Raw genomic sequence first — 13,828 nt, 5'->3', positions numbered from 1 at the left:
CTTGGATCAGCCCCCTGCTCTATGATTAACTATTGTCTATTACAAGGTAAGTCCCCCCTATCAAACACAACTGGTTCATTTCCCCTCTGCAGGAGATCAACAGGTTCCACCACATTTAATTCCTCAGTTGACTTATCTACCATTTTACTGATAACCTCATCCACTCCAATTTCATGGCTCACACACGTATCAGACAAATCACAAATATCCTCTGGGTCTTGTGCTAACCTACTGGCCATAGCCCTAGTCATTACACACGCAGGATATCTAGTCTCATCAACCTCACATTCTTCTATGGGTAAAGGGCTGTCTTCAATTAACAATTGGTCACATTGCGGCTGACAACATTGACTAGTCAAATCATTACCCAACAAAACTCCTGTGTTTCAAAAGGCAAGTCCTTCACAACACCCATAATGACTGGTCCCGTCACAAACTTCGAACACAAGAAAACGTTATGTAACCTGACAACCATATTTTCTCCAGTAACCCGGTATCTCTGTAGATTGATATTGCCTTAGGACTCAATTCTTGTTTCACATCACAAACCATACCAGTGGACACATACGGGTTTACTTTCTCTGCCATGGGACTAACCATTAACTCTCTCGCTAACGGAGCTGACCTCACTAAACCGACCACTTGCGCATTATCGCGTTTCCTTTTAAAACAGTCCCCGACAAGATGGTTATCCTTTTTACAGTAACTGCTTATGTGGACGAAAAGTTCGTGCATTGGCTGATAATGCAGGTTTATCCTTACTTTGCCCACCAGATGCATTCCTTGCCTGACTAGCTGACCAACTAGATGACTCTCCCCGATAGCTACTTTCCCGGGAAAAACCTGGCTGAAATTTCTTCTTATCACCCTGTTGTAAAGAGCTACCCTGTACTGCCTGAGCTTTGTGTATTAACACGTAGTCATCTGCCACTATGCCTGCCTCCTCTATCTTTTTGACATCACGATCCTCTAAATAAATACGTAAGCTAACTGGTAATCCATTTTTAATGTCCTGTAAGATCAACAACTCCCGTAACTCGGTATATGACTCTACCTGATGAGAAACAACCCATTTATCAAACATCCCTGCCTTCTTAGCCACAAACTCACTATAAGACTGATCCTGCGTTTTTCTCAACTCGCTATACCGTAAACGATAATCCTCAGGTCGTAATTCATACGCCCTCAACACTGCCGCCTTAACTAGGTCGTATTGACTTGCTCGCTCATCACTCATTGAATTATAAGCTACACTAGCCTTCCCCTTAAACTTAGACACGGCTAACAATGTCCACTTAGACTGCGGCCAATTTAGCTGCTTAGCGGCCCGTTCAAACAGTTGAAAGAACATATCTACCTCCTGGTCATCAAATACAGGCACTGATCTATAAGCCTCCGACATGTTAAAACCATTTCCTGCCTCTCGTCTAACTTCTTCAGTATTCAACTTTAACTCATGTTCCACTTTTAATTTTGCTAACTGGAATTCTCTATTCCTATCTCTCTCTCCTCTCTCTCTCTCTCTCTCTCTCTCTCTCTCTCTCTCTCTCTCTCTCTCTCTCTTCCCTATCTATATCTCTATCTTCTCTATCTTCTTTTTCTCTATCCCTCTCTTCTCTCTCTCTCTCTCTCTCTCTCTCTCTCTCTCTCTCTCTCTCTCTCTCTCTCTCTCTCTTCTCTATCTCTATTTTCTTTCTCTCTATCCCTCTCTTCTCTTTCTCTCTCTATCTCCCTCTCTTCTCTTTCTCTCTCTCTATCCCTCTCTTCTCTCTCTCTCTCTCTCTCTCTCTCTCTCTCTCTCTCTCTCTCTCTCTCTCTCTCTCTCTCTCTCTCTCTCTCTCTCTCTAATGCACGTTCTTCTCTTTCGTACTCAAGCTTTTTAAAAGCTAACTATTGTTCCATACTCAAGTCACTTATCTCTATCTCTGGAACAATCTCACTTTCTTCCATAACAGGCCTATCACCAAAAACTTCCTGGATAATAATTGTCTTTATATCACCTAAGGTTTTAGCTGATGTTAAATCAATTTCCCGCTCACTTGCGATTTCAACTAACTCGGCCTTACGTGCTCGCTTAATCTCCACTACACTGAGCGTAGGCCTATCCAGCAAATTCTTATCCATGTTTAGATATGACGCACTTATTATTAATTAATTTTCTAGTGAACAACGCTGCTACTTCTGGTTATTTGTAAAAATAATTTATAAAGCCCCCATTTACAAACAATACTTTTTTTAAAATATGCGTGTCCCGTTTCAGATCCGGGACGAGCGCCCCAATTTTCTACTCCTGTCACGGGGATTCTATAATACCCGTAACTGAATAAAACACGATTGTCCAAATATCTCTCCTAACTGTATATCTATTAGATCTCTCTGTAACGGGCGGTATATACCTGCTGTGGCTCGTCTCTAGGTATGATCAGAGATAAGATCTTATATAAAGTATATATTATTATAGCACGTTTAGTTCACTAGAAAACACAACAAAAACACAATACACTTTGGAATCTGTATTAACCTACGCTGACAAATGTACAGCCGCAGTAGTTAATTAATAACAACAATAATAACAACCCAGAACTGATCACTTAATTAGTTAATCTCTAGGTGTCTAGTTTACACAATATGCTAATCACTTCACCGTGACACAACACCCACACATGTGATAATTGAGAAACGCTAACACACACACGTGCGATAATGGAGAAACGCTTCCAGGGGAACTTAATTAATAAAGGAATTACAGCTCTATTCCTAACTGGTCAATTTTTAATTAACCCTAACTACTCATTCAATAACCTTGTAATACAGAATTAATACTGGTACCTATCACAATAAAGACAATAACCTACAGTTTACCTAGGTCCTCTAGGATGACTGGCTAAGCTTTATATTACCAAATACTCGTATAAATATAGAACAGTAAGACTACGATTTACTTCGTCAGATGACCGAAGACACTGTCTAAAGAATATTGGTATAATACAGTATTAAAATATTTAAAGTCACATCAATCACGTCAAGGTTATACAACAGAGCAGAAATAATATATTTACCAAAGTCCAAACGGACTAACGTTCCCTGTGGCCGTCCTTTTTGCTTCTCTCTCATAACTCTAAAACACTCGCTATTTATTATAAATCGAATATCGCCTGGGGGTACATCGCGGCACCGAATCTTATCATGTGAGTTTCCACCACGACCAGAGTCGGTATATTTTTCTCTGATCGTCAGACTGGCTGACGCCGATCGTCGCCAAATCACGGTTGTAAAAACCGCACTCGCGGAGGTATTACGTAACAACTCGCCACATGGCCTCCGCACCTGCTCTGGGTGTGTATTAGGCGTACAGCTCGACGACCGTCGCGCAAAGGTATTACGTAACAAGTTGCCCATCTGGCTAAGTGCATTTGGAACTGCACACGGTCCTCTAAAACAATTAATATCGCCACAGGCGAAAAGAAATTAAGAGCATGTACCGTGACAGCAAGATAACCATGACTATTTTGAATACAAATTAAAACAAAAAATCTAAAATACTAGGTCAATAACTCTTTATCACCCAACTCACCCCCGGGTGATGTAAAAAGAAACAGACAGGTGCTACAACTCAATTGGTGTAAATCACACACACATATCGATCAGTTCCTGTTTGAAAATTAAAGAAGTAACATTACCATATAATTACTAAAACGTATTTATCAAATATAACATTGACATAACACAATGGTCAGAATAAACAATGTCAGTTTATAAATTCATAAAAATAATTCGTTTGCTATTAATTTCTTCTGATGTACCAAGGGAAATAACTCTCGTAGCCTTGTTACTATTTAAAGTAGCCATGCTTATAGGCTTATGAATATTCATGACTTTAAAGAAAAAAGAAAGAAATGTTTTATTTAACGACGCACTCAACACATTTTATTGGGGGGGGGGGGGGGGTGAATCGTTTGTAATCGTGCGACGTCGGGGGTCCTCACACGACGTATTGGCGGTTTTTGGTCATGTTCAAAAACAGGCTGCTATTCCCGGGATTGTAGTGTATCCTACAACATTTTCACATGTTCTCACCTGGAAATATTAATTAAAGACGTCCCATGACCTTCCCCGATGGCAAACGATGTATGACGGTCCACGATGTTGTACGACATCACGTGGGATCGTAAGACGTCGCACGACCATCGCACGACTTTAATCGTGTTCAGGGGCGGGACGTAGCCCAGTGATAAAGCGCTCGTTTGATGCGCGGTCGGTTTGGGATCGATCCCTGTCGGTGGGCCCATGTGGATTTTTCCAGCCAGTGCACCACGACTGGTATATCAATGGTCGTGGTATGTGCAATCCTGTCTGTGGGATGGTGCATATAAAAGATCCCTTGCTACTAATGGAAACAAAATGTAGCGGGTTTTCGCTGTATGACTGTGTCAAAATGACCATATGTTTGACATCCAATAGCCGATGATTAATAAATCAATGTGCTCTAGTGGTGTCGTTAAACAAAACAAACTTTTTTTTTTAAAATCGTGTTCCTACGATGATGTCAGCTTCTCGGCAGACAATCGTAGTGAAGTCGTACGACGGTCGTACGATGCCGTACGTTTTCCTTACGATTGTCTCAGATGCGTCGCAAACCCATCGTTTTCAGTGTGACCACACAACTAAGATTGTAATATCGTAGCCAAGTCGGGGACAATCATAGATATCTAGAATCTCGCCCCATCGCACGGCGTCGTAGCTCGGTCTCACCAAGGCTTAATATTAATAAACATTAATCAAAATACTACATATAATTACCGAACTAAGAATAATAACAGAAATAGCGCAAAATGCGCTCATCAACAAGTAATGGCCTACTACAATGTTTATTTTAAAAAAATGTATATAAAACTACATCATAATAAACCATGACAGTTTATAGTCCTCAATGTTTTATACCGTCCTTCTTGACATGGTGTCACGTTTGTGCTGACTGGTGTTGTCTTAGGGAATATTTTGTTTTATATTGTCTCCTTGAACAATTCCAATGGCCCAAACTCTATGCATTCATGCAATTCCTATGGTGCATATTCTTATTAATATTATATTTTTGAATACCGCGCTTCAGTGGGATAGCAATTCTTTATAAAAAGGGGTGTCACGGTGTTGACATCATTTACAATTACGATGAATACATATTAAAATGTGTTATATACAATGGACATTTCATGATTTCTCTTTCTGAATGACTATTAACCAGTGAAATAGCAGAACAACATTTGAGCTGTATCTTCAGGCACCACAAAAAAGTTCCAGTTCCTATAAAAATCGGAAGTTGTTCATCTAATTAAAATGGCAAAGGCACTGAGATATGAAATGAATGTTTGTTTAACTATACCTTTGCACATTTTAAAATTATTTCATATCTATTTAACATATCTTTTTAACATATGGTTATTTAGATAGGTTATCAAGCCTGCAATGACTGCATGTTACGGTGTTGACATACTTAGCTTTCTTTTAATAAAAATCGAAATATATTACACGTGATGAACATTCACCGATTCATAATTTTGAGTAGTCCATCTAAGAGCAAAAATAGTATGAACATATTTCATTTGTTTTAACAAGAACACTAAGAAAGCTTCTAGTTGCCACGATAACAGAATGTTGGACCCAGTTGCATGTTCACACAATTAAATGGAATGGAATGGAATGGAATGGAATGGAATAGAATAGAATAGAATAGAACAGAATAGATGTTTAACGACACCTATCATCAATTAAATTGCTAAAGCAATAGGTGTGCAAAGGAATATATGTTTAGCAACACCTCAGTACATTTTACAGCTATTTCATGTTGCACATGTGATTATTTAGACACTTATCGTAACGTCATAATATTACAGTGTTAAAGGGAGAGTAAACTCAAACAAGAGCCTTATGTGTTGGAAAGATGCATACCCGGACCACCAACACATGCGGACACTTTAACAAATTAAAAACGCGTAATTTTAGAGTTAATGAAAAAACATGATTATTCCTGCTAACTGGGGGCAGCCATTTTGTTTCGTTTTTGTGACGTCCGGTGGTATAGCTTGGGGCGAAGTGACGTCAGCTCCGTCAAACTCCTCTATGAACAGTGTAAACAAACGCTCTAATTTATGACAAGGCGCTTCGCTTTCATCAACCTGACTTGTAAAACAACATAAATGACTTGATAGTATAATAAACTATTTAACTAAATATATTTCCATTTGCATCAATAGAACGAAAAAATGCATATTATTAGGCCTATTGGTAGGGTACGTTCGAGCAAAAACGACCACTCACGATACAGAAGTGATAATTTTCTTTTCTTTGGGACTACGTAATTGGCCAGTTTTGTGATTTTAGATGGGAAAGTCTACTTAATCAAGGCTTTTACAGAATTGCTTACAGTAATAAAGCAGGACGGCTGATAATGTCCATTACGATTTGAGGGGTGTCCGCGCGGTATCACACAATACCCTGTGATCTTAATAAAAGAGACACGTCTTTTTTGTGTGTCTAAACACAGTGTCTGGGGACCGTCTAAATATACGCCTGCCAATCAAGAACCACAGGTACAGGCCACGGAAAGAAAAGACAAATTAACCAAGAAAACACTCCGATTATTATTTCAGTATGTGAGTTAATTTATGTACAAAACATAATACAGTTATTTCAACACATTGACAGTGGTGGTTTATTTTGTATTGAAAAATAATATATACTTGAAGCTGGCTTACTGGGATGGATATTATTACAGAACATTGCGATGCATCCGCAAAAATCAGGTATGTTTTGTTTCTTCAGTTCGAAGACTAATTCCTGACGTGACACGTTAGGTATTACGTAACCACAAGCTCGCCAGGGGGCGTACTCATTGGGATGATACAAAATGGCTGCGCCCCTTATATATAATAGCCGTCACATTTAACCGTTTTATTAATTAACTATACGATTATACTTGTTGATATTAAGCAATAATGTGCATTATATATCGTTGAATATGCATACCAGGCCAAACGCCTTAATTGTCCCTTCCTTTAACAAACTTTAACAAAAACACACATTTATATCTCATTATTGTTGGTTATTTATGCCAAGCTATCTTCGAAGCATCCATTTATGACGATCTCTGAACATGGGCGTATGGGAACTCTTTGATTTAGGGGGGCTGGAGGGGTTGATTTGCCCGAAATTTTACCTAGATAAAAACTGCCCGAATTTTTCCTACTGTTTTCCCACTGTTTTGCCCGAATTTGGGGGGGCAGTTGCCCCCTGCCCCCCGGGTCTTACGCCCATGTCTCTGAATGAATCATATTCATTTAATACATCAATATATTAATTATGCCCGTTACGGTGTTGATAGAGAATATACATTCGCAGTGACCCTTTTTTGCCTGATCATTTGTAGAAAACTGAAACTGACAACACTCTTCCTTAATATCATTTGAAAAGATTGAGGTTTTCTCTACCTGGATGGAATCGCGTAACATGTCTTGGTTTATCATTATACATCACAGGCTGTGTTTGCTGACCGGCGTTACGATGTTGACGTGATATTTGCAAAATGAGTAACAGAGAAGGATAATCTTGTAAAATAAACCATAAGTGTAATTTCAGCCTGATAATACATGTTTTCCATCTTCAAGTCTTAATTAATCGACCGATTGTTATAAAATACTGAATGAAATCAGTTTTCTTACTTTTATCAATATTACGTTGGGTAACGCAATATGACACATTTCGGGAGAATGACTCGTATATGATTTTAGCATCAATAGAACCTAATTATTACCTTTATCTAAATATCCTCGTAGCCCTATACTAGTATATGATTTGGGTACCAATACAACCGTATTATTGTCAGTTATTACTTTGGTTAAATACGGTATAACCGGAAATTTTCGAGGATTTTTATTTTCGTGGGTTTCGAGGGTAAGTAGTCAGCATCGAAAATATAAATCCTTGAAAATATTTGAAAAAATCAACAAATTCTAACTAAAATATTTATTGTGAAAACCATAACACACTGACAATTTACCGGAACATTTTATTTCCTGTCATGCGCAGTCCACCGGATACGACAAGAGAATAGTATAGTCAAAACAACAAGTTAGAATTTTTTTAAAGTTATTTGCGTGAATCTCACTGTTTGTAGAATATAATGAAATATTTTTAAATTTCGTATATTGTTTTTTTCAATGTCCGCCCGCACTGCATCAGAGATTCTGAGGTGGATGAAGGCAGATTTCAACATTTCCTGGCGTGTTTTCAATTCTGCCATAACTTTCATAGTCCACCTTGCATGAATTGGTTTTATCGCCGAAGTACGCATTTCGATCTTGATGTCCGTTACAACTTCGCCGTGTTTCATAGCCAGGAAAACCCGCTTTGAATACCATGTGGTAAAATTAGACTTCATGGCATCCTTAAGTGCTTTGTTCACACATACGTCGCAATTGGCTTTACACAAAATCAAAGACTGTGATCAGTTGTCTGTCGAATAGCATACCGGGTATCACAGTGGCCAATTAGGCTACAGGTGACTGTTCTATTGTTTAACTTTACACGTCGGTAGTATCGAACAACTGGCAGCCGAAGTGAAACTTTAATCAACAATAGCAAGTATTCTCGCAACTAGACTTGCTAAAACTCGAAAATAAAATCACTTTCAATTTAGATTTGGCAAACAACGAAAATAAGAAACCTTGAAATGTTTTTATAACCAAAACCATGAAAAATTAAGACCACGAAAATTTCCGGTTATACGGTACCTTCATAGCCGTATATATGACTTTATTATCAACAGAACCTTATTATTGCCTTGGTATAAATATTTTCACTGCCGTATATATGATTTTAGTATCAATAGAACCTGATTATTACCTTTGTATAAATATTTTCACTGCCGTATATATGATTTTAGTATCAATAGAACCTGATTATTACCTTTGTATAAATATTTTCACAGCCGTATACATATGATTATTTTTATTTAGAGCCACCACACTGTCCTCTGTGCTGATGAAAAATGCCTTGCAGAAACGTGTCAGATGCATTATTCTTTATGCAACAGAGACTGGGAAATCGAAGCAATTTGCGAGAACTGCATCTGAAGTATTCAGCCTGGCCTTTTTTGCTCAGGCAAGTGCACAATAACGCTTTCTGTTTCGCCGCAGTATGTTGACACCGTACATAATATACTCTGACAAAAAAGAAACGCATAGGTGATAGGGAAAGAAGAAAAGTTTTTGATTTGACAAAATATCGGTTTTTTTGTACAATGTTGCTGAATGACCATGTTTGATAATGTTCCTGGAATGGGACAGCATGCCCAAATGCACCCTAAAACAAATTTAACGCACGTTGTGGCACGTTGTGCGACAATTGCAGGAAATCGGCGTGAAATGGTCAGATTTTGGCGAATGCACGTGAAACTCGGGGAAAAGATTGGGGTAGTGATGGGTATTTAAAGCTGCAATGCTCGCAGTGATGCCTCATTTCCATTTCGACGCAGACGAGTTACAAGATGCCAAGACTAAACCTGCCGAATCGAAACATTGCGCCGCCTCCAGTTAGGTGAATCGCAGTCAGTAGTCAAACACCACATGCAAGTCCATCAGAGCACCATTTGACGTCTCTGGGGCAGGTACCAGCAGTTTCAATCAGCTGAAGACCGGCCCAGAAGTGGAAGACCTCGCATAACAACTGCAGCACAAGATCGCTACATCCGAGTTCTACACTTGTGTCACCGAACTGCCACAGCAACAAACACTGCTGGACGCATACTTGGTTTGAGAAGGGAGTCTGCACAAACCATTCGGAACTGACTTCGAGAAGCTGGTTTATGGGCTAGGAGACCGTATGTTGGCCCCGTCCTGCGACGTCAACATCGACATTTACGTGTTCGCTGGTGCACGAATGTACAGGGGTGGAACTTGGGAAACTCGCGGCGAGTATGGTTCAGCGACGAGTCACGTTTCCTTCTACAGCCCAAGTTGACAGATTTGGTGGAGGGAGTGTCATGATGTGGGGAGCCATCTCATACACCGGCAGAAGTGAACTTGTGTTCGTACAAGGCAACCTGACAATTGTACGCTACCGGGATGAAATTCTTCGCCGTCACATGCTTCCCATTTTGGATCAACAGAATGAATGAATGAATGAATGTTTAACGACACCCCAGCACGAAAAATACATCGGCTATTGGGTGTCAAACTATGGTATGGATCAACAGAAAGAACTCTTTCAGCAGGACAATGCCAGGCCGCATACGACACGTGTAACAATGGATTTCCTACAGAATGAGAACATTAATGTGCTACCATGGCCACCAAGATCGCCAGATCTCAACCCTATTGAACATCTATGGGACGAACTGGACAGACGTGTACGCCAGCGTGACCCGAAGGCTCAGACGCTTCCGCAACTGTCATATGCACTGCAGGAAGAATGAGCTAGAATTCCACGTGCCCGGATTCAGAGACTCTATGCCAAGGAGATGTCGCGCAGTGATTGCTGCTGCTGGTGGCCACACAAGGTACTGATTTCAGCGCGCTCGTGCGACGCTGTTTGGTGACGAAAACGCCTCCACTGCCATAGCAAGAACATTGTCACATACTCGTCAAATTTGACTGTCATACGATCATAAATAACGAAAGTATGCCACTTTGTATTAAAGAGATATTTCCATGAATATTACGCCTATGCGTATGACAGTATAATTCTATTAAGAATGAAATATTAATCGCTGTTAACAGTTTTCAAGAACGCATTTTCGCTACCATTACTCTCTCTCTCTCTCTCTCTCTCTCTCTCTCTCTCTCTCTCTCTCTCTCTCTCTCTCTCTCTCTCTCTCTCTATATATATATATATATATATATATATATATATTTATATAGCATTAATACAAATAGCAATATAGAAACTATTACCGTTTAGTTACTATTACCGCAAGTGTTAATATAACAATACCCAGAAGTGTATCCTAGGGATACGCCATAGCCAAGCCGACGACAAGTCTGTGTTTTCAGTTTGAATAAAAGCTGAATAAAAGCCACTATCATTTTTGAAATGAATTTATGGAACCAGAACATTGTATACATAGAGGCTATTTCATGGTTTTTTTCGAATACGATTTTTATGTCAACGAGTGATGTGTGAAAACAATATGGTTTTCGCACATCACGAGTTGTTTATTTATTATATACATATTTCCTAATTTTTGACAATATCTTTCGCTTCTTGGTAAAAACCTTATCCTATCGAAAACACATAACGTCATAATATATTTCTTCCTATGAAACTTTGCTAAAAATTTTACTTGACCATAGACTTTTAAAAAGAAATTTGAATAAAATTGATCTTTATTAACATTTATTTAATAATACTGCGGTGCAAACATACCTGACAAAGCGATCATCCAAAAACTCCCACAAAAACAAAACGAGTCGAATGCCGTTAAATTCTTACATTTACACTCGATGACACTACATTGTGTCATCATTATTTACCTTCGTATTCAATTCGTTTTAGATATTTTATCGTAATTGTACTTCGTATCCCTTTTTAATAGGTACAGTTGTTTAAATTACTTCTTTTTTTTTCAAATACGATCAGATGCATTGGTAATCATTAAACTTAAATACGAAGAAACGAGACAAAGGGAGATAATTTAATCATGCACTTTTACAAAAAAGTAAATACGATTTCTTTATTTTCACTGTAGCTAAAATACAGTGAAAATATGACTTTTCACCGGATATGACTGTTATGGTTTCCGAAGATCTATATATTGCATTGCTATGTATATAATAGATATATATATATATATATATATATATATGTAGGTTATTACCAGAGTGTTTTTCGGTATCGTCAATATCATATATTAGGAATAAAAATTGTATTATGCGAGCCTCTGGTTTATTAAATAAACCTAGTGCCGTGACCTCGATTAATTTACATCTACTTTGCAAAGTTATCAAATTCTTAAAGTATGTGATCTGAAAAATATCACATACTTTGATTGCACTGAAAATGTATATATATATATATATATATATATATATATATATATATATATATATATATATATACTGTTAAAGTAAGTAGGGGATATTCCATTTCAAATATCAATAATTATAGAATGAAATCAGATGTAAAACTCAAAATAAGGAAGGAAATGTTTTTTTAACGACGCACTCAACACATTTTATTTACGGTTATATGGCGTCGCCTCAAAATAAATGCACAATATGCGTTAATGTGCCCACTCAAAGAGCATGAAATACGCACATATTGTTTTGATCGTGAAGCACGTGACGTGAAGTTGTACATGTGAAGGGTGTGATTTGAAATTGAACACTTAGTTTTGTGTACGTTGTGTGTACACTGTGGCAATATTCTTTCTTGTTTTTTACTGGACCACTAAATCATAACCTTGCTGTCACATTCTTTACAACATTGTGTGACTTTTATAGAATGCGACGTCTCCAACGTCAGTAACGTCTCAGGCAGGGCTGTTGCCACGGTCTAAGTTGGCACGACTCAGCGAATTGACCCCTCCGTACGGCGTGATTGACAACCGCTCTGGACCAATCATGTTTCACGGTTCAAAAACCGCGGGCCCAAATTTGCTTGGACGCCATTAGGTTAGACAACATACTTTTTTTTCTCGATCTGTAGCGTTTTTGTATAGCTAGCATTAAAATTAGTTAAAATAATTGTCTCCTCCAACTGAATTATAATCATAGTAAACATATACTTCTGCTGACAAGTGTTAATAGCGATGACAACTATGCGGAGCCTACGATTGACGTAAAATCAGTGTTTTCCTGCGAAACCGTCACATGGTATTGAAAGTGAAGTTTTGCCGAATCCATCAAAATTCAATTGATATATAAATTCTACGAAGGTAAGAGTTTAAGAATCACTTTCCCTCCAATGTAATGGAATTTACTGACTCATTTAATCAGTCTTCGATGTATATATTGTCGTTAAGAATCCGTCGTTAAACAATACACAGTCAGACGAATGGCCAAAACAAAAGTTTTGGCAAGACTTCCGATCGTTCCAGCATTCAGTTAATTTAGGCGTAAGTTAGGTTTAGGGTTAGTGATAGTATTAACAAGCATGCTGGAACGTTTGAAAGTCTTAGCATTTTTTCTTTTTCTTTTTGTTTGCATGTGTGTAGGCGTGAGTCTGTGTATGTTCTTTTGTGTGTGAGGGGGGAGGGGAGTGAGGGAGTAACCTATATGGTTGTGAGCTTTAGGGGGATAAGGAAGTATTGTCTGGAAAGTTATAAATTAGGCAAATTTTATGTAGGGACCCTGAAATGTTTTGAAGCCAAAAAATTATAATAATAATAAAAAAATCTTGGAAATTAATAGATATATTTTTTAATGTTCAGGTAAATGATAGTAAAAGAACTGCTGTTTATAAATGGTCATGTGCTTAAAATATGTTCTAACCCTAATTTCAAAACATTTCAAACCCATAACCACCTAGATGAGGCACTTACATCTGTTTTGTTTTTATTACCTACCCTAAATATGATTTTCTTTTGGAGACAGTAGTTTTGTTTTTCATCATTATTTTATACCCCAAATTTTAGCAAAGCATAGGCATTTTCCTTCTTCCACATGCCATCTTATATGTAGCTTTGTGCAACTTTCTAATAGAAATCAAATAACATCATCAACGTTAAATACATTGTTCACTACTTTTCTTAATTTACTGCTATACTTTTTAATTTTATACTTTGTTTAGTCACATTGATTTTGTTTCCTGTTAAAAAAATGTTTTCCTAAAATTA

At 37.9% G+C, this 13,828-nt stretch overlaps 1 protein-coding gene across 3 annotated transcripts in view; it reads left to right on the top strand.

Annotated features, from left to right (window-relative positions):
* LOC121368204 (nitric oxide synthase, brain-like) overlaps positions 1-13,828 on the top strand; it is a 57,652-nt gene that overhangs the window by 18,222 nt on the left and 25,602 nt on the right. For 2 of the 3 annotated variants that reach the window (XM_041492836.1, XM_041492837.1), the window contains one exon: positions 9,012-9,156. The exons of the other annotated variant lie outside the window; for it this stretch is intronic. In XM_041492836.1, the coding sequence (XP_041348770.1) occupies positions 9,012-9,156 (145 nt within the window). The remainder of the gene's footprint in view (positions 1-9,011; positions 9,157-13,828) is intronic. 3 annotated transcript variants of the gene reach the window in all.

The sequence above is a fragment of the Gigantopelta aegis genome, chromosome 3, assembly GCF_016097555.1.
Source record: "Gigantopelta aegis isolate Gae_Host chromosome 3, Gae_host_genome, whole genome shotgun sequence".
NCBI classification, from domain to species: domain Eukaryota; kingdom Metazoa; phylum Mollusca; class Gastropoda; order Neomphalida; family Peltospiridae; genus Gigantopelta; species Gigantopelta aegis.
The sequence above is the reverse complement of the archived record's forward strand: the minus strand, read 5'-3'. Positions and strand labels throughout refer to the sequence as shown.